Raw genomic sequence first — 21000 nt, forward strand, 5'->3', positions numbered from 1 at the left:
ATTTTATACCATATTAATATTATTATAAGTTAAATTCAATCATAATTCAGAAATCATTCTTAAATAGGTATATTGCATTTGGTCTCATTAAGAATTATTATGGAATATTAAGCTATATTATTATTATTATTGTTGTTGTTGTTGTTGTTGTTATTTGGAGGAAGGATGAGCAGCACCTGAAATTGATTAAAAGTTATAATTTTGTATAATGATGCTTAGGCAAATTAAGATATTGGCATCACTAGAATCAATTAATAGTAAGTGTGTAACCCATCTTGTGAGAGATTGGTTTCATTATTTATCAACTCTGACCTATTTATGATGTTGTAGAACCTAGTTTCAAGTCCAGTTAAAGGTATAGTTTAATTTAGCTGAATTTGATTGCCTTCGTTGTGTTTATTTTGGCCATTGGGGTCCAGTAAATGGCAGCCTTCAATTTAAATTTAAAAAAATGGTTAATCTAAGATCAGATTGGAGCAGTTATCCAACTTTTCTGGATGTAGTTTTTCTGAAGGTCGACAAGCATCCTGTGCCAGGCATATTAGAACAAATTAGAAAAGTCGTTTTTGTTGCACTTTTTCCTTGAGCAAAATACACTGCTGTATATCAACATACCTAGCCTATCAAAATGCAGTCCGACTACTGACACTTTTACTCGGTGTGGGAACTGAATGTTATTGAAATTGGAAAAAGCTGCTAAAGTTCTTAGACTGACACTAAGAAGATTTTTAAGAAAATTAATAAAATAATTGCGATGATTTAAAAAAAGAAATTGTGTAGGGAGCAGTTAAGTGTGATTGATGTTGAGAAATACAAATTTGACCTAATTTAACCATTGAATGAATAATAATAATTTATTTACTTTTGAATCAATCTTAACTGATAAATTGTGCCATTAAAATATCAGTATTCCCCATCACTGTCATTGATAAAATATCTTACACTGAATTCTTCAATCAATTTTAGTATATGTTCTGTTTGTTATTAAATAACCCCACTCATTATATTCTCTCAGGTCTCATATGTACATATTATACAGCTCCCATTTATACATATTTTATTGAAATTAATCATTTTAAGATTCATATTATTCCTTTGTATTTTTAAATTATATATTAAAAGTCTATTAATATAAACCACCTAGTATAGAATATTGAGATAAGAATATCTTACCTTAAAATACCTTATAAATATCTTACCTTATCATGATAGTACGTTCACGGAATCTCTCATCCTCAGTCATAATTGAATTTATTCTATTAATTGCACATTAAATAAAGATATTAAAAATTAACAAAATACTATTTTATTAAAATTTAACCATGTGCATATGGTGTAATATTTGAATACTGTAACATTACGTGAGGATGCAGGATTCTACAAAAGTACTGTGATGATAAATGAGATATGTCTTATCTCAATATTCTGTACTAGGTTGTTCAAAATATAGACTTAAAAGTATAATTATACTTGTTTATATTTAATGTATCTCCAATTCATTAAATATATCAATAAATTATTGTATAACAGTGAGGGATAATTTAAACAACTCAATTGATCCAATATTTCATTATATTTTAGTTTTATTTGTTTGTTTTTTTTTTTTTTTAGAGAGCCTCTGCGTTCAAAAACATCAAAAGGATCTTACTGCATTGCAAAATGGTGTAATAATAACAATGCATCAAGCAGAATGTTCAGACTTCCAAAAGATAAAAGGTTTAACAATTGCTATTAATTTTACTATGTATTCCTAGATTATGTGTATTTGTAGGTCTTGTACTATCAATTCTCTTCCTTCTGAACACTGAAACTATCAACATTAGCATGATTTGTAAATGTATAGGACTATTTATAGCATATAAATTTTGTACTGCATTGGCTTCAGTATCTTAATAAAAAAAAAGCTGATGTGTATATTCATGCTTACCAGTAGCTGTCAACCGTAAAAAATGGTATTACTAATCCTAAAGTTTCTCAGTATATTTCACACAGTTGTTTTTGCCCTTGTTTGCAATCTTCAGTATGTTCCTTTACATTTCTTTCCATTTATTTAAGCCATTAGATTACAGTTAGTGGTAAATTGGATATATTATAATCTGATGGTTCCAGACACTTGTAACATCTGGGAAATTGAAGGGTGTGAATTTAAATAAAATACCACTGGCTAAAGCAATGTTTACTGAACAATTTTAATATATCATGTAAATTCAATCTAAGATTTTGGAAAAAAACTGCTGTAGTGCTTTATGTTGAAGAGCCACTGTCTGACTAATAATATAAAGGTGTATAATTTTTAAGTAACATTAAAAAAATGATGTGTAATGATTAAAAAAAAGATTTAGAGGGAAATTAAGCATCATTGATATCAAGAATATAAACTTGAACTAAATTTATGTTTGTGTAAATTTATCAAGTTTTGTAACTTTTTGGTGACTAATGACCAAAGCAATTTGATATAAGTTAACCTATAACAGTGTCTTTGTCACAATATTGTTTTAATGTAATGTTGAAGGTAAATTTCACTACAAATAAATATTGGTTGGTATTCATAAAAATGTATATAATATCTTCAATTGAAAGAAGAATCTGATTTTATATTAAGTTTATTAAATCTATAGATGTTTATAATTATATTTCTGAAAATAGTAATAATGCAAACAATATGTTCTAGGTGTCAGATATGGTTAACTAGAGCTGGACGAGAAGATTTGAAAGACTTAGACCCTAAGCGACTGTACAACAAATATTTATGTGAAGAACATTTTACTGAAAATATGTTTAAAAATTCTAAGAAACTTCTCAGGTGGGATGCTCTACCAACAATTTTTTTGTTCAGAAGTCAAGGCAATTCAATTTCTCCTTCTAAAGGTAAAAGCTATTTTTTAAACTGAAACAGTATTTTTTAATAGTAGGAAGATATAATAGTAAATAAATTGTATTCATTTTCACAGATGATTTATGTGAAAACCATCTCTGAACATACTTATGAATTTATAAGTTTGTATGTGTTTAATTCTAACTTTAATGTTTTTTGTGAATTTGTAATCTTCTTCATTCTGACCAATAGGGTATTGATCCGCCTCCTCCAACCATCTTGTTCCATAGCCATTCTCTTTGTTTAACCCATTTGATCTTTCATTCCAGTTTGCAACTCTCATATTTTTCTGTACTCTACATTTTTATTCATTGTAGTCCAGATCTTTCCAACTCAAGTTTTTGTTTTGAATCCTTTGAATGACCAGTATTAGGAATTAACCCAACAATACCCTAGTTGATTTTTAGGTGAAAAGGCTAGCTTTGGGGTTGCTATCAACCCTTATTCTTAGAAAATTACTTCACTTTCTCATTTTATAATTTCCAGTTTTACTTCCTTTAAGGTGAAATGAAATCCTCAGCAGTCCTATACACTCAGTTTTCTGCTATGCAGCTACCCAGCCTTCCATTGGGTTACCTAACTTAATATGGAAATATGTGTTGTAAGTTAGCACTGGAGGTGATATAGTGAGGCTAACAGAATGCTCTCCAATAGCATTTTGCTGTTGTTTTCCACACCTCTATTATCCCTCCAGTAATCTAGTATTCCAAAGCTGAATTTGAAGAAATTTTACAACGTAACAAATAGATAATAGCTTACTTATCTGTATGTAATCTCTTCTTTTATAGATTAAATCAGGAATTTACTAATACAGTAAGAGTCAAAAATAAAATTCAAAGTAAAATATACTTTCAGTTTAACTAAACTGAGTGTTTATGCAGTTTTGTATTATTAAAATTAGAATACAATATATTTGGTTCATCTTTCATTTCTCCGGGAAAAATGATATGTTGATTGAGTTCTCCAGTTCCCCCTTTTCTCTTTAAAATTAGTATATGTTTTCTATTTTAATAGATAAATATGTTATATGTTAATAAATATGTTATTTAATGATGTAAGAAGAGTTTTCCATGTTATTTGATTGGTGGATCTAGATGTGTAACTTAATTGATGTTGTCCTTTACTATGGCGGGTCTGAAGAAGGTAGTTCAGTTGGTGTCCATTAATTGTCAGTCAGATAACATATGCACTAATTGTACTTCATCAGAACAGAATTCAAAGGAAAACATTTAATGTGAAAGCAGAAAATGTGAAATGCTAGTTAACACAAAATATTACTTTGTTTTAGACTTACTTAGATTATTACTCAGCCTGTTCCTGATGCTGTACATTACAATTTGTACTTATAACAACTTATAACTATACTTAGTACTTATTATACTTATAAGTAAGTATTATAAGTTACTTATAAGTTATACTAAGTACTAATAAGTAAGTATTAGTACTTATTTGTACTTATAACTTTAAAGTTTAACCTGATAAGAATTGTTACATAATATGTGCACTAATATAATTGACATTGTTGAGTCCTTGGAGGATGTGTGTGCGTGCATGTGTGTGTGTGTGTGTGTGTGTGCATGCATGTGTGTGTGTTTGTGTGTGCATGGTAGGGGGTGATTGTGTGTGGGTAATGTTCATTCTTGTTAGCAAGAATGTTCATTTTGTTCACTTCTTACTAGCAAATTAGACAGAGTGACAATCCGTGAATGGAAAACCAGTACAGAGGTTTTGGCAGAAGAGCTTCAGGAAGCTGATTTACAAAATCAATCATCAGAATGTGAACAACATTTCATCGAAACAATCACCCGTGATTCTACAGGAAGGTTTATTGTCAGACTCCCACAGAACTTAGACCAAACACTGGGAGATTCCAAAGTAACAGCAGTCAGAAGATTCAAATCACAAGAAAGGCGACTTACTCAGGATTCTTCGAAGAAGGCTAGATATATTGCGTTTATGAATGAGTATGAAGAGCTTGGTTACATGATTCCTGTTTCTGATGATGTGGATCCGATGAACGAAACATACTATCTTCTACATCATTGTGTTCTCAATGAATCCAGTACTACCACGAAGTTACACATAGTATTTGATGGATCGTGTAAATCTTCAAACAGTATCTCTCTAAATGACTTGTTAATAGTAGGGCCAACTGTGCAGGATGATTTATTTTCAATTTTGCTACAGTTTAGGAAGCATCAGTTTGTGTTTACCGCTGACGTTGAGAAAATGTACAGGCAGATAAAAGTGACATCTGACATCAATTTACAAAGAATCATGTACCAATGTTCTCCAGAAGGTACACTTCAAACCTACTGTTTATAACTACTGTTACGTGTGGAATGGCAGCAGCTCTGTTTCTCACTACACAATGCCTCAACCAACTTGCTCTGAAAGAGAAATGGGACTTCCCAAAAGGGGCTGAAGTTAGGCTCTCAGACATTTATGTTGATGATTTACTGACTGGATTCCATAACATACGCTAGGGAAGGGAAATTCAGGATCAAGTCATCCAGATGCTTCATCGTGGTGGATTTGAACTTAAGAAGTGGTGTTCAAATGACAGCAGTTACTTCAACACAAACATGAGACTCATCGATACAAAAATTACACTGTGCATGAAAATGAATTTACAAATATAAAAACACTTGTCACATGGGAACCAATTTCTGACCAACTTTCTCTATCTGTTAGTCATGTTCACAACAATTAAAAGCTTACTAAATGTGTCATTTTATCACACATAGCATTAACATTCGACCCACTTAGTTTAATCGGTTCTGTGGTCATGAAGTCTTAAGATTTTCATGCAGCGTCTATGGGAACTGAAGATTGGTTGGGGTGACCCTCTCCTGGAATCTGTACAGACATCTTGGTGCCACTACTATGAAGAATTAGGTACCTTGACTTTAATTAACATACCACGAAAGATTTGTCCTGAAAATGTCATTAATGTACAGTTACATGGGTTTTGTGACTCATCAGAAGCAGCTTATAGTGCCTGTATTTATATCCATAGTGAATCAATAGTTACAATAATGTTACAGACATTAATGTTACAGCTAGTCTTTTGTACTCTAAATCCAGAGTGGCACCAATCAAAAGGATCAGTTTATCTCGTTTAGAATTATGTGCAACCGTTTTGTTATCACATCTTGTTAAGAAAATGATAACTGCATTGAAAATTACTTTCAGTAAATACAGGCTATGGTCTGACTCCATAGTAGCCTGGATAATTATCCACAGTATCATGGATAAATTCAGCATCTGCCCAATGGAAAGCCTTTTTTTCTAACAGGGTGACAGAAATACATGAACTTACTAGCAAATGTGAGTGGAACCATGTGAAAAGCAGTGATAACCCCGCACATTACATTCACGTGGATTATACACAAGACAAATTCATGACAATCAATTATGGTGGCTTGGGCCCAAATAGTTATTTGAAAATCCTAGTCAGTGGCCAACTACTTAGTTTAAACAAACTACTTTAGAAAAATGTAAGGAATCAGTACTTGTAATGTCTATCATTACATCTGAAATTTGGGAAAGATATTCAATATTAACCACACTTCAAAGGGTTATTGCATTTTCTTTGCGATTTATTAATATTTGTCGAAAACCACTCAAGGAAAGAATAAATGATAAGTTTTAACAGTCAATGAATTAAATAGTGCTTTAAATCACTTAATCAAATTGACACAACATGAACATTTTTCAACTGATTTGAATGAGTTGCAACAAGGTAAACAAGTTAACAATAAAAGTACATTAAAAACACTAAATCCATTTGTCGACAGTGTTTCCATCATTCGTGTGGGAGGAAGATTAGAACTGTCAAACCTAGAGTATGGCCGAAAACATCCAATACTTCTACCTTCCAAGCATCGACATATGTACCTAATTATGGCACAGGAACACATTAAACAGTTACATGCTGGACCACAGCTTTTACTTTCTTCAGTTTGTCATTAGTACTGGTCACTAAATGGACGAAATATTGCACGAAAGATCGTTCATAATTGTGTTACATGTTTTTAAATAAAACCTTACACCATCATCACAACCAATGCGTAACCTTCCAGCAGCTAGGTTAGAACTAATAAAACCATTCATCAATTTCAGATTAGACTATTGTGGACTGTTCCATGTGCATACCAACAATAAAAGAGATACTCCTCCAAGAAAAATGTACATTGCTGTATGTTTCATTACAAGGGCTATCACCTTGAAATAATTGGAGATTTAATCACAGAGTGACTCTTGGGTGCTTTAAAACAATTTATGGCTCGACACGGCAAGATATTACATTAATATTGTGACAATGCCACAACTTTTGTTTTTCGCCCACAAACAACCAAAAAAAAAAAACAACTTTTGTTGGGACCAAAAATCAATTAAATGAATTTAAAAATTTTCTTATGAATATGTAATCAAGAAAAAATTCACATTTGGTTATCGCAAGACAACATAACATGGCACTTCATACCACCTCGCTCTCCACATTTTGGAGGCCTGTGGGAGGCATCAGTGAAATCATTAAAATACCATCTGAATAAAAAGTTGGCAATAAAGTACTCGAATTTGAGGAGATGTCTACAGTGTTAACATTAATAGAGGCTTGCCTAAATTCTAGACCATTGACTCAACTATCCAGTGATCCTTCCGATTTGTCCCTACTCACTTCTGCTCATTTCCTTGTTGGTGGCAAAATCACTGCGTTAATAGAACCAGATCTGCGAGATATTCGTATAAACCAGCTTTCACAATGGCAACTTGTGCAGCAGAACGTTCAACATTTTTGGAAATGATGGTCCAGTGAATTTCTCAGTAGTCTGCAGCAGTGTGGAAAGTGGACCAAACCACATTCAGATCTCCAACCTGGTGATTTATTCTTCATCAAGGCAGACAACTTACCTACCACCTTTAAAATGGCATATGGCAAGAGTACTCACCATACATCCTGGCTCAGATGGATTTGTAAGAGTTGTATCAGTTAAGACAGCTACTGGAATATAAAAGAGCTATCCATAAGCTTTGTCCTCTTCCAAAAAAAAAGGACCTAAAATGTGATATTTGACAGTTTGTTTATCTGTATAATATCATTTATTGTTAATGTTTAGTTTCAGTGTATGCACAGACAATTTTGCATTCCAAGTTTTATTGTGTACTGATGTTCTAACAGACTTTATATTTTGTTATTTTGAAATTGTTCACTTTGGTTGTATTTTCTCTAGCAGTATGTTCTTGTGTGTGTATAACCTTTAAAGGGGTTCCCTTCAAGGTGAGGGGGGCATGTTTAGTCCTTGGAGTATGTGCGTGTGCGTGCACATGCATGCATGTCTGTGTGTGCTAGGGGGTGATTGTGTGTGGGTTATGTTCATTGTTGTTGGTGTCGAGATGTTGTATTGTACATGTCAAGTATGAACATTGTGCAGTGTGTTTCATTCAGAAGTAACTGATGTTTAATCGCAACTAAATAAAATATTTTGTGGTGCTATCAGCAGCTAATTTTTCTTGTGCAACCCCAACAGACATGAAGTGGAACTTTTCAGAAATGGTAGGTAACATCATTTTTGTTGGGTTGTTTAGTTTTTAAACTTGAATAGAATTTGGTATGAGTGAAACAGTAATTTATGCTAGTATTTTAAGCTATAATTTTTTCAGGTAACATGAAAGTAATTTACTCAAAAAATATCACATAATGCAAATTATGTGTTAAGAAAAATATCACTAAGGATATTCTGTAATTTTATAAATCTATATGCACATGACTTTTTTTTTTTAGTTGTTAAGGAATCCCTTCATTGTTTGAGAAACAGTGTACTTATGTTGTCTCTTCTTGGTATTGTATGTATCTAAAGACATTTTCTACCAAGTGGCTTATGAAAAACTATTACTTTTCCTTCATTACTGCATGTATAATTAAATTAATTCACTCCCTAATATAGTGCCATTATAAAGTGTTTCCCCCTTTTGCTATACAGTTAATTATACTCTGCTTTGGGAAAAATAAAAAATACTGCTACTCATGTTATGGATGCCTGTAACTTAGTAACAGCATGGAACTACATAAGATTTATAATTCAGAGAAGTTATTCAAGAAATTAATTATTGAGCTCTGGAAACTGTCACTTTTGTAACTACCGTTTTATTTTAATCTTTCAATAGTTATCTGAAGGATTGAGGGATGTCCAAAAAAATGTTAGATGTTGTAGATAATTTGTTCAAATTTCGCAAGGGAAATTTTTTTCTCTCATTAAATTCTCAACAAATTTAGAGCTAAAAAGAGCTATGTATTTTTTAATGTCTCATTGCATAACAGTTGTGTTAAATATATATTGCATCTTCTCAATATATGTTGTCTGTTAACCAAAATATAACTATGTCATTTCAATATTGACAGACAGCTTCATTCTGTAGTAATTGCAAGTTAATAACTTGGAAGATGCGTATAACTCAATTACTTACACTAGTGATGATGAAAATTAGCTGATAATTATGAATGCCAGTAACATTCAGTAGAGCTGTGTTTGTTAATATTTAGGCGAATACTTAGAAAGTGAAATTTTGATTGTATAATTGTGCAGATAAAGTAGAAGAATTTTTTTAAAATAATGTAGGATATAGGTAATAACAGAAATAACATAGAGCATAAAAATTGTAGAATTTAAAAAATATATAACCATTAGAATAACAGACTTAAACAAGAAAAGTAAATTATTTATTTATGTATACATGTATATGATAAATGCATATTAGTTATTGTTTTATAATTCACTTTCAATTTATTCATATTCTACCTTTCCTATTTACTTTCTACATATTCTACTTTTTTTAATTCAGTTAAAATTGAAAAAGTGATTTGCTCTTGCCGTTTTGTGTTAAACATATTCTTCCTTTATTTACTGCTGATGGGAGTTCGTTGTATTATTTTGTTCATTGATTTTGCTAAATCCTTGTATGCTGTGATTTAGTTGGTGCTCTTCAAACACTACTAATTTATTCACTGCTCATTCAGTAATTTTGTACATTATCATCAGTTTTTGACAACCATAACACATGTCTCTGCAATGTGATGCAAGTCATGTAGGAATTTTTCAATACCATTATAAAATGTAATTTACTAAGACAGACCTGTTGCTTTGTAGTACTTGTGTTCTTTGTATTCATGAGTGAATAAATATACACTGGTCTGTCCAATGCAAAATTTCACTGCATTCAATAAAATTTTAATTTGCATACTTCTGAATTATATTTATATCAGTAGATGTTTTGTTACTCTATCATATATATTTTGTTATTAGGGATTTTGAAACAGTATTCCTATATTCCTGATTGTCAAAATTTCCATTCAAAAAAAAGAAGGATGGTTTAGAAAGCAACCTTCCATTTAACTACAAATAGAAAACCTGTATAGATAACAATATTATATACAACTTAAAACTACAGCTTTTAACTATTTTTCAACAGAGTCGCCATTTAAATTCAAACATTTCTCATAGTGTTTCACTAATTTACAAATACCTTCATAAAATTCAGCTGCCTGGGTACCTAGCCAACCTTTCATGGCATTTTGAAGTTTGTTGTCATCGTCAAAGTGCTGCGACACAAGCCATTTCTTCATGTGAGTGAAGAGATGTAAATCTCTCCTTCTGGGCTGTAAGGAGTGATCAATAATGTTCCATTGGATTGATTCAGAAGTTCTTGAGTTCTTCGAGCACTGTGAGGACGAGTGTTGTCATGCAAAAAAAAAACACTGGAGTTTCTTCAAAGTTTCACAATAGACGCTTAATTAATTGTCATACCACTTTCCATAAAACTGACTAGAAAAACCCTTGGCATTCCAAAAACCATAACCATAATCTTCCTCAGTGACAAAGTTTGGCTGGTTTTCATTGGCTTTCATGGATTTCTTCTTTCACTTACACTTGGTGGTGTTGCAACACCTTACAAAACACAACCCGTAACCCAAGATGGAAAGTATCATGCTGATGGGTAGATCACTGCACACAGTGAGTCTTGAACGATGTCCTCTCGGCACCTGGGCCAACCCATTGTATTTAGCTCTAGCTCCAGTACGTGTGTGCTTTGATGGAGTAATTTGTTTTATTGCCAGTACTCATGGGAACTATATAGCTGTCCCTAATAAAAATTTGTTGGCGGTTGAAAAATTCTTGAAAAAAAAAACAAAAATGAAGTTTGAAACAACTTTGATTAATGTCAGTCGAAGACGTGTCGAGCGACAAAGTGACAGAAGCCAAGTTATCTAATATCAGATTTCTAATACTGAAATGCAAGGAAGAGGGTAAAACTTTTTTAAGTTTTCCATTTTTGATAAATAAATGCATAGTAACAGCTTGCGGCTCATCAAAATCAATAAAAAAAACTTAGGAGTGGCACCCTTAGGGCTCCTTAGTGGCAATTAGGAGGTGAATAATGATGAACAAAGCCAGAAACTTGTAGCCCTTAGGTACTAAGGAAATGAGGAAGTGATAGTGGAGCCATATGCTAAACTCCAGCAAGGGAGTGATCTTTTGCCATGACTAGGCTGATACAGAAATATCAGAGATATGTGAAGAGCTGTCACCTCTGTATAGAGGATCATGAGGAAGGAGAATGGTGTTGATCTGCCAACATCCTCACTTATCTTAATCTTTTCTGCCCCAACTATTCCTGGGAGAATAAAAATTGGCTACCTCTCTGTCCATGTACTACCATACATACCTAACTTGAGACGCTGCTTTCAGTGTCAGGGGTTTTGGGCACAACAAAATTGGTTGTACCAAGGAGCAAGTTTGTGTGCGTTTTAGCCATTAATATGATGATAGCTCACGCACAGATACTGAAAAGTGTATTAATTGTGAAGGTTCGTATTCGGCAAGATCTCAAGAATGCCTTATCTGTAAAGAGGAACAAGCCATATTAAGGATTTGTACTGAACAGAAAGTGTCTTTTCCTGTAGCTCGTAGGGAATATAAAAAATCCCTCAACATGGGAAAATCTGTATCACCCAGTGTTAGTTTTCACAGGCTCTTTCTAACAATTTGCAAAAGAATAACAAGTGCTCATCATGCAGAAAACTAACAAAATTGGTGCAGGCTTTGTCAGACCAGGTACAATCCCTCATCTCTGTAGCAGTGTTGAGTACTAGTAAGAAGAAGGATAGGTTTGATGGAAAGACCAACAACGGTGTACCAGAATCAACTTCTGGTACAAATAAAACACCCACTGCACCAACAATGCAGCAAGAGATCCCATTGAAGGGATTTACAAAAAGCCATCACCTGGTCCGGTATCTTGGCCTCCCAGGCATCCAAATCCCCACCTCCATCTTGAGGCCTCTCTTAAGATATAGAGGTGGATGAAATGCCAGAAGAAACTAAGCACTTCCTGAAAGTCTTAGGCACTAAAAAGAAAAACTGATAGTTTTTTGATAAGTAATCCACTTGCCGTTTTTATGTATAACAGTTTTTTCTATGTCTACAAATATTATTCAGTGGAATGTTTGTGGTCTCCATTCTCACTATGAGGCTATAGAAATCCTAATAAAGGAAGAAAATCCATTAGTACTGTATCTGTTGGAGACTCACCTCTGTCTCCAGGATAATGTGTCCTTTCACAGATACATCTGCGAAAAATATGACTATCAAACTGAGGGCATAGGATGAGGTGTGGCTTTTTCCTAAGGGAAATCATTATAGCTACCCATGTCCCGCTAGTGACAAACATCCCTGCAGTCTTTGTGAAAACGTTGACGCCATTTAAAATTAATATTTGTAACTTATATCTTCCTCCAAATTCTGATATCAGTGAGGATGATCTGTTCAGTCTACTTTCCCAAATTCCTACATCCTGCCTAATAACTGGGGATTTCAACACAATGACAGCACAATAACTGGGGAAAACGACAATGAGCCCCAAGAATGGTGGGCCGTTCTTGGGGCTCATTGTTGTGTTCTTCTCAAGACATTATAGTTGTTAGACTGAGGCAGGACTTAGATCTCTGTTTGTTGAATGATGGATTGTGAACATTTATGTCATTTTCATCTGGCACATCTTAGTGAATCAGTCTGTTGTATTCAGCAAACTTACTCCCTTATTTTACCTGGTGCATTTCCAAAAACTTCTTTGGAAGTGATCATAAACAGGTTGTAATCTTATAATCTCAGTCTGTAATTGTTATTTGCCTCAAAACAGCCATGCAGATGGGTACTTTAGAAAGTAGACTGGATTCGGTACAAGAATTTCTTCAGCCAGTTTGACAAGAGCGGTAGTGCGATCCACCAACTTCCCAAGTTTTCATGCCACATTCTTGATTAATTTATCCCTTTGACGTTGGGATAGCCGGCAGCTTTCCCAACGTCAAAGTTTCTTAGTGGGATGAAAAATGCAGGCATGCACTAAGAGATCAACATAGAGTTCTATGTAATTTCAGTCGAAGACCAATGAATGAATTGCTCTATGCCTTATGCAACGCAAGGGCTGTTTGCCTTTGAGTGTTTCAGCGTGCTAAACAAAAATCATGGCTCAATTATGTTGAATCCATTTCTCAGACAACACCATCATCTGCTGCGCAATTTTGTCATGCTTTTCTGTTCCATGTTGTGAGTTTGCACAGGTTACATGAACACAATGTACACGACCAAATATAACTCAAGACTGGAGTGATGAAACATAATGAAATTTTGTACACACATTCGTCAGACATCATACTACATAGTTCCTTGGTTATCCAAGAAATAGTGCTACTTGTATTGACTACAGAAATTTAGTTCAGGAACTTATCAGACCTACTGTGTATGTTTAAATGATTGGCAACAAACATCAGATTGTTGACAGAAACTGAATCTGTCTTTAGCCATGTACATGTATGTAATTAGATTTCATTGGGAATTTCAACAAATTTATTTACATGTTTTTGGACACCTCTCAATCCTTCAGATAACTACTGAAAAATTCAAATCTGATTGTAGTTACAAATTGAGTTGTCAGATTTCAATAATTTCTTGAATTTGGTAACAGGGTTGTGGTATACAACAAATTGAAAGTTTTTGTCTTTTTTCTAATATCTTTTTTAAATAATTTTTTTTTTTAAGTATTGTTAATTTGTTTGTAAAGAATGCTTTCTCACTTAAGGATGTTTTTTTTCCAGATTCTTGTGATAGTCCTTCTAAAAGCGTTAGTGGACAACTTTACAAACCTGTAATTTTTCAAAAGAATTTTTATAGTGATTTGTGAGTATTCACTTTTTAATGATTTATTTGTTTATTTGAATTTTATTTGCTCAATAATTTAAAAAATACATATATTTTTTTTACAAATTAAAGATTTACAAGGGTTTCATAAAACAAATTGCAGATTCTAGTTCAAATCCATTGAAAGTTGTTACTTTTTAATTTGACTTGATTGTTTGTATTGTTGGTTTGCCTTGGGTGTTGTGTTCAGCAATGGCACTGTTTTAGGAATATTCAGCCTGAAAAAACAGGACCAACTATTAAACTGTAATTAGGCCTGTAACCTATTTGACACTGTAATCTTAGTGATCAGAAAAAGTATATTGCCTGTTAGTCTGTTTATTGACCTACGGAAAAGAGAATCCAGGTAAAAATAATTACCCATCTTTTCCCTGTTCTACCTATTTTTCTATAATTGGTTGTAGAATGTAACCCATGTAAATTACTTATGCATCTAGAAAAAAAAGAATTTAAGGAAATTCAAATTTGAACATTTCTCATTGTAATTATGTCTAATGTTCTTTAAGTAGCAAATAAATATTTACAGAATCATAGTCAAAAGGTTATGATTTTAATGAATTAATTTTTTTAAATATATCATAAAATTTACTTAAGTATTTCCTTTTTTCCTTATATTGATATTTACTAAAAATAAAAATAATAATAAAAAATTGTTGAGTTTGTTATAAGGTTTAAAAGTGTGATTGTATTGTGGTTGCTAATGAAATTTATGTACCTTTAGCATGAAAATAAAATACGCTAATTACTCTAGCAAAGATAAATTACATAGTATAATTTGAAATGATGTATACTTTATTTACATTTAATATGTGGCTTATTTTTTTATTTATGAGTAATTTCCTTTTTTTGTAATGAAAATTATATGATAAAGAAATGCTAGAATCTTGCCTAGAATTAAACCTGAAGTGTAGCTGTTGATAATGCTTTTACTGAATGATAAAAAATTAAAAACAGATGTGTGATTATTTATATTAATTTTCAGTAGAAGAAACTGTTTGGTAGTAATTTACTGTAATGAAGTAATCTTAGTCTCGGCTAAGGATAACTGAAAAAGGTTTAATTACTAAATTTTTGGTATTAAAATTATACTTTTCTGTGGATAAATGTTGATGAATTGTGACAAAAGTTGGACTAAAATGTATCCTAATTATGTAATTGATTTTTAAAATATATTTTTATGTCATTTCAGTTGCTTATTATTAATTTATTTTTCAGATTAAACCTTCCTACATCTAGTCAAACTCCTCGTTCACTAACTTCAGTCAATTCGTCTGTAAATTCAAAAATGCAAGTTATACTACAAACACAAAATAATAAACATAAAGTTCAACATCTTCTTACTCTTAATCCTGATGAACGAAATGAATATTTTAAATTTAATAAAATTGGCAAATCTGATGGCATTCTTAAACTAGATCAAAAAGTAAATGAAAACATTTTACAAAATACCTTAAGTCTGCCTTGTCCTGATTCAACTGTTATTAATGAACAGGATGATACAAAAGACAGCTTAAATAAGAATATTATAAAAGCAGTTAAAGTGATAGAGTGCAATAATACCTTGCTATTACAAAATAAAAATGAGAGCGATTCAGAAATAATAAAAAAAGATCAAATTGATTTCGTTAAAGAAAATATAATTCAGGGTGATACTTTTAAGGATGAAGACAGTAGTAATACTACTGTTTTTTCAATTAATAATTCTAGTAATGAATCAACTAGTGGTTACAGTAATTTAAATGAAGAAAATAATTTATGTTTTTCTACCGATGACCAGCCAGTTACACCTGATGTTAAAATACAAGATGTGATTTCCCCGTCAAAAAATTTAACACCATATTTTACAGTTGTAGGAGACACAATTGAAAATTTTAAAGATAGTGATGTTGAATCCATTTGTTCTGGTCAAGGTTTTAGAGAAAGTATGTATCCTTGTTTAGCATGTGGAGAAGTATTTCTTGCAAAAAGTAGTCTTACACAGCATTGCAAAACTTATCATGGGGAAATTGATGATACACCATAAGATTATGTGATTAACTTTTGATTGTTTTACCAGCGATAGTTGTTCCTCTATGCATTTATTTAATTTGTACATTTTTAATTTAATTTAATTTAATGGAAGTGCTTGTATCAGTTAATTGGATGTGATTGTAGAATATTTACTCATTGATGTAACTAAAGCAGAAAAAGTTTTGAAGTAATTTCTATAAGATTTTATGATATTTTAAAACATTCAGATTAGTTTATCTGTGAAATTTTAACTTTTTTTTTTAAGGTATCATCTAAGAAATGGGTAAATAGATTTGTTAATGTGATGTTAATAATAATTAATAATGAATATAGACAAGCATCAAACCAGATGCTAAGAATTTAACTTATGTTAAGTTTGGAATGGTAATTAATACAGTAAAACCCTTCTTGTTAAAGGTAATGTGGATCGTACTACCTTGTTTAAGTGAAAATGATAACATTGTTTGATTACCATGTATCTGATTTTTAATATGTAGAAGCCTGATTTATGTGAGCCTGTTTTTATGTGTTAATGAATTAAATGTGAAAACAAAAGAAAATACTCATTCACACTTCTTCAGTGCATCACATTATACAACTAATACTTAAGTAATCTAAGATTTAAAAATGTGAGTTGCTTACAGTAATTTTAATATGAAAGTTTCTGAAAGTTGAAATGAAAATGGTAAAAATGAGTAATTTTGGAGTTTTTTTATTTTATAGTCATCCTTGCTGTTGTACAACATTTTTCACAATCATCTTTGCATCTGAATGTTGACAGTTGTAGTGTCTTCTCACTGTGGAAATATATATAAAATTTTGTTTCTTTGACTTTCAGTCTGTTTTTACAAGAAATGTTTTGTAAATTTCCTGCACAATTTTCTATCATGACATATTTTTTGTTGGTTCACTAGATTTAAAATGGCTGACAACTGAATTGATTTTTATGACTGTTTGAAAACTTGACAATATTTTTAAAAAAACATGCTTTAATTGTAGATAGTATGGAATCTTGTGTTTATTTTGGTTCTTCTGTCTAAGGGAAACTAAAAGTATGATCATATGTACAAAAGTGAAATTAGAGAGAAAGAGAGAGTGATAGGAAGGTAAGGAAAGAACCAATACATCTTGCTAAGTTCAGGAGATAATTCTGTTTATTGTCTTTAGGGTGGTATGTTTATTCATGAATAAATCTGTAAGTCAATAAAATCATCCCAGGGTAATAAAAGATTGGTCATGGATACTTTTTTGTGTTTAAATTCTCTTTTGCTTTTAAAAATTATTATTTTTATACTTTTTTTACATTTAAAAAGTAATTCTTCTTTTCCAATTTACCAATTAAACATTTGGTAGGCATGTGTACAATGTACAAATTTTCATTAACTAAGAAGATTTATTGCTTATGAAAAAAGTGTACAATTGAAATTTTATAGTTTTTAATTAATATACAGTACTATAAGCTTTCCAAGTTAAAATTACAATCAGCAGCTTTGTCAATAGAGATATTTTATGAATTCTTATTTTGAACATTATGAATTACTGTTGTAATTGTAAATTGTGATTACAAGAAACTTCAGTGATATTTTCAGTGCCTTAGATGATGATGATGATGATGATAATGAATTGTATCTTCTAGAAGCAACTTTCTATATACATTTAGCAAAATCTAGTTAGAAATTTCTTCTGCTGGTTTTTGTACTCAATTTTGTACTTATTGTCTTTATAATTAAACTACTAAAAATTAATTTGTTTGCTGAATGTTGTCATCTCACTGAATTTTCATACGCAGACTTCTATTCGTACATTTAAAAATAGATTATCTTTTTATAAATTTTCTGGTGAATTTTTATTTTATTTATTTTGTGTGTCTGATTATGTTCTTAAATATGTGTACATTAGTGACAAATTCGTTATCAACCTATGAAGATGTGCTATATTAAATTAACTTGTTATTTTGTTAAAGTTATCATTTTACTTATTTTGTATTGTAACGTATACATTTTGACATATAATTCACTGTATCTATTGTTTTATTTTTTTTTATATCAGTAAAAAAAAAATTAATAATTTTTATTAATGTACATAAATTATAACTGGGACAGTTTTTTGTGAATGAAATCTGTTTCATGAAATCAATTTGTTACTCTGGTTTTACTTATAATAAATTCTTATATTTATATATTGTAAGATTTATTTATATACTGTATAATAACCAATAATTTTTGTGGATATTTTTTGTATTAATATTATTGTTAATAAAACTTCATTTTACAATGAAAAAAATTCACATATGCTAATGTAAAGGGGATTAGTCAACAGATGTCAAAACAAAGAAAAATGGAACTTCAAATATACTTAGAATTTTACTTCATAATTTCTGTTAAAAATTCAGTTAGTTTGTAATACATTTTTGTAAGGAATATATGATTTAAACGTTTAATATAAATATGGTTTCAAAATAACAAAAATATTTTTTCTTATACTTATTCTGTTTTTTTTGCACAATTTTTCTCTGTTTTATTAGTTAATTACCTCTTAAAATTTTATTTTTTAAGCCGGCTAGGATTGGCAGAAAGCCAGCACTAAGAGAGGCAGAGACAACAATTATTAATTTGATGAATGTTTAATAACCTAATGGGACCTAAATTTATTTGTAGTATTCTTGGACACTTAAAGTCTGTGTTGTTTCTGCTGGTTTGACAACAGTTTCAGAATGAATTTCATGGACACTGGACATCAGTTAAAATTAACCGAACCCCATAGGAACTTAAATAAAATTCATCAGCTATATCCCTGACTGTAAATCTGCATCCCAACCCCGTAGGGGAAGACACCTGACTTGTGACGCTTTCGGTTGCTACCTCCTCCTCTGTTCATAGCCCTGATGGGCTTTAATGGAAGTCGTCTTTTGCCCTTTAACTTCTCTTAACATCTCTTAGTAATAAGCCAGGCCTCATTGGGATGCCACCGATGTAAATGCCTTGGTAGACATTTACATTGGCAATTTTTAAACTCAGCTTTTGTCTTATGTAGGACTTTTTTGCCAATTGGGCCTAAAAAGAAGGCTGTACACCTTGTCCAGACATCTTGAAGTCCTACATAATTGCCCTCTGAACTAGCTAACCAAGTTCATGGAAGCACGAACCCCGCGTCTACTTCCACTTTTATTGAGCCAATTTCTAGTAAATGTCTCAAAATTTGAGGCAAATTAACAACATACCACCAAAAATGTTATTCGCAACTACAGTTCATGACTTAGATTAATTTACGGATTCCGGTCTGGTCTACAAGGGAGAGGCAGACAGACCTCCACTGTAAATCTACAGTCAGAGTGCATTAAATTGTGAACTTTCACAAAGGTTTTTGAAGTGGAAGGCCGGCCAGACGGGTCATCTTCAATTGATTCTCAGTCATTTTTTAATCTGTTGAGCCAGATAAAAACATTTGACTGGCTCAGACATCTCCAAAAGCTGTTTTTAAGAATTCATAAGTCTCCAAAGTGAATTACCTGATTTTCACACAAAATTTGACACATACTTGTTCTTTTTTTTTTTCATCCATTTTGCAAAATCAATAATCTGCCAAGAACCAGAAACGTCTTCACTTCAGTTTATAAAAAGAAGAAAAACTAAGAAGAAGAAAGAGACGAGACAGCATATTAAATTGTAAATATGAAAAAACACATGAGATTGACCAATACTCATACACAACTACACATCTTATACTGTTTATTCTTACATTTACACCCGGTGATGTTACGAAATGCAGTCGTAACCCAAGTTGGAAACTGTTGTGTCAATGGGCGAATAGCTTTATTTAGTAAGTAATGATGTCTCCTGGGCAAACCCAGTTGTATTTAGCTCTAGCTCCAGTACATGTGCGCTGTGCTGGAGTGATTCATTATATATCGCCAGTACTGGGAACTGTATATCCGTCCAGATAAATTCTTCTACACTGTATTATTCTACAAGCTAGTTGTTATTGGTCCGTTTGTAAAAACCAACAAAAACAAGGATTTGAGGAGATTTTGCAAATGAGTGATCTTTTGCTGAGACTTTGCAGATCTAGAGTTACAAGTAATTACCGAAGAGTTGTCAATGCAGTCATCACCCCTATACAGCGGATTATGAGAAGGGAGAGAGGCATCAATGTACCAATATCGCCAGTTCTGAACTTTTCCAGACCAACCGTTCCTGACCAAATAAAGGTTGGTTACCTTTCTCTTCATGTGCGACCATATGTACCTAACTCCAGATGCTGCTTTAAATGTCAGGGTTTTGGTCACATCAAAGTTGGTTGCAAAAAGGAACAGGTTTGTGCATCGTTGTAGCCATATGGAACATGATAGCAAATGTGCTGAGGAAGAAAAATGCATAAACTGTGAAGGTCCATATTTGGCAGTATCTCAGAAATACCCTTGTACAAGGAAGAAAAAGCCATATTAAAGATCTGCACTGAGCAGAAAGTGTCCTTTCTGGTTGCACGTCGGGAATACAGAAAATTCCTGAGTATGAGGAATTCCGTACAACTTAGTATTAGTTTCGTGCAAGCCGTCTCAAACCATGCACAAAAAGGCAGAGAATGTGCGTTGTATAAAGAACTGTCAGAATTGGCAAAAGCTTTGTCAGAAAGTCTCTCAAAGCTGCTATTTCAGCATTAAATATTGGCAAAAAGGTAACTTCTGCCAGAAAAACCGATGCTGTTCAAGCTTAGTTCCCATCAATCATTACACCTACACATAAGTTCCTGCTACACCAATAATACAGCAAATAATCAAGATCCCGGTGAAGGGATTTGCTAAAATATCATCGCCTGGAACAGCTTCTCTGTTCTCTCAGGCTTTTTAGTCTCCTCTAC

General features: G+C 32.0%; 1 protein-coding gene across 2 annotated transcripts in view; it reads left to right on the plus strand.

Moving 5' to 3' along the window:
• The window catches only part of LOC142325091 (uncharacterized), a 34564-nt gene extending 15939 nt beyond the window's left edge, over nt 1-18625 (plus strand). For both annotated transcript variants that reach the window (XM_075366428.1, XM_075366429.1), the window contains 4 exons: nt 1612-1716; nt 2672-2868; nt 14031-14112; nt 15349-18625. In XM_075366428.1, coding sequence (XP_075222543.1) covers nt 1612-1716; nt 2672-2868; nt 14031-14112; nt 15349-16156 — 1192 coding nt within the window. In that variant the 3' untranslated portion in view covers nt 16157-18625. The remainder of the gene's footprint in view (nt 1-1611; nt 1717-2671; nt 2869-14030; nt 14113-15348) is intronic.
• The last annotated feature ends 2375 nt before the right edge of the window (nt 18626-21000 follow it).

The sequence above is a fragment of the Lycorma delicatula genome, chromosome 5 (assembly GCF_047948215.1).
Source record: "Lycorma delicatula isolate Av1 chromosome 5, ASM4794821v1, whole genome shotgun sequence".
Taxonomy (NCBI): Eukaryota; Metazoa; Arthropoda; class Insecta; order Hemiptera; family Fulgoridae; genus Lycorma; species Lycorma delicatula.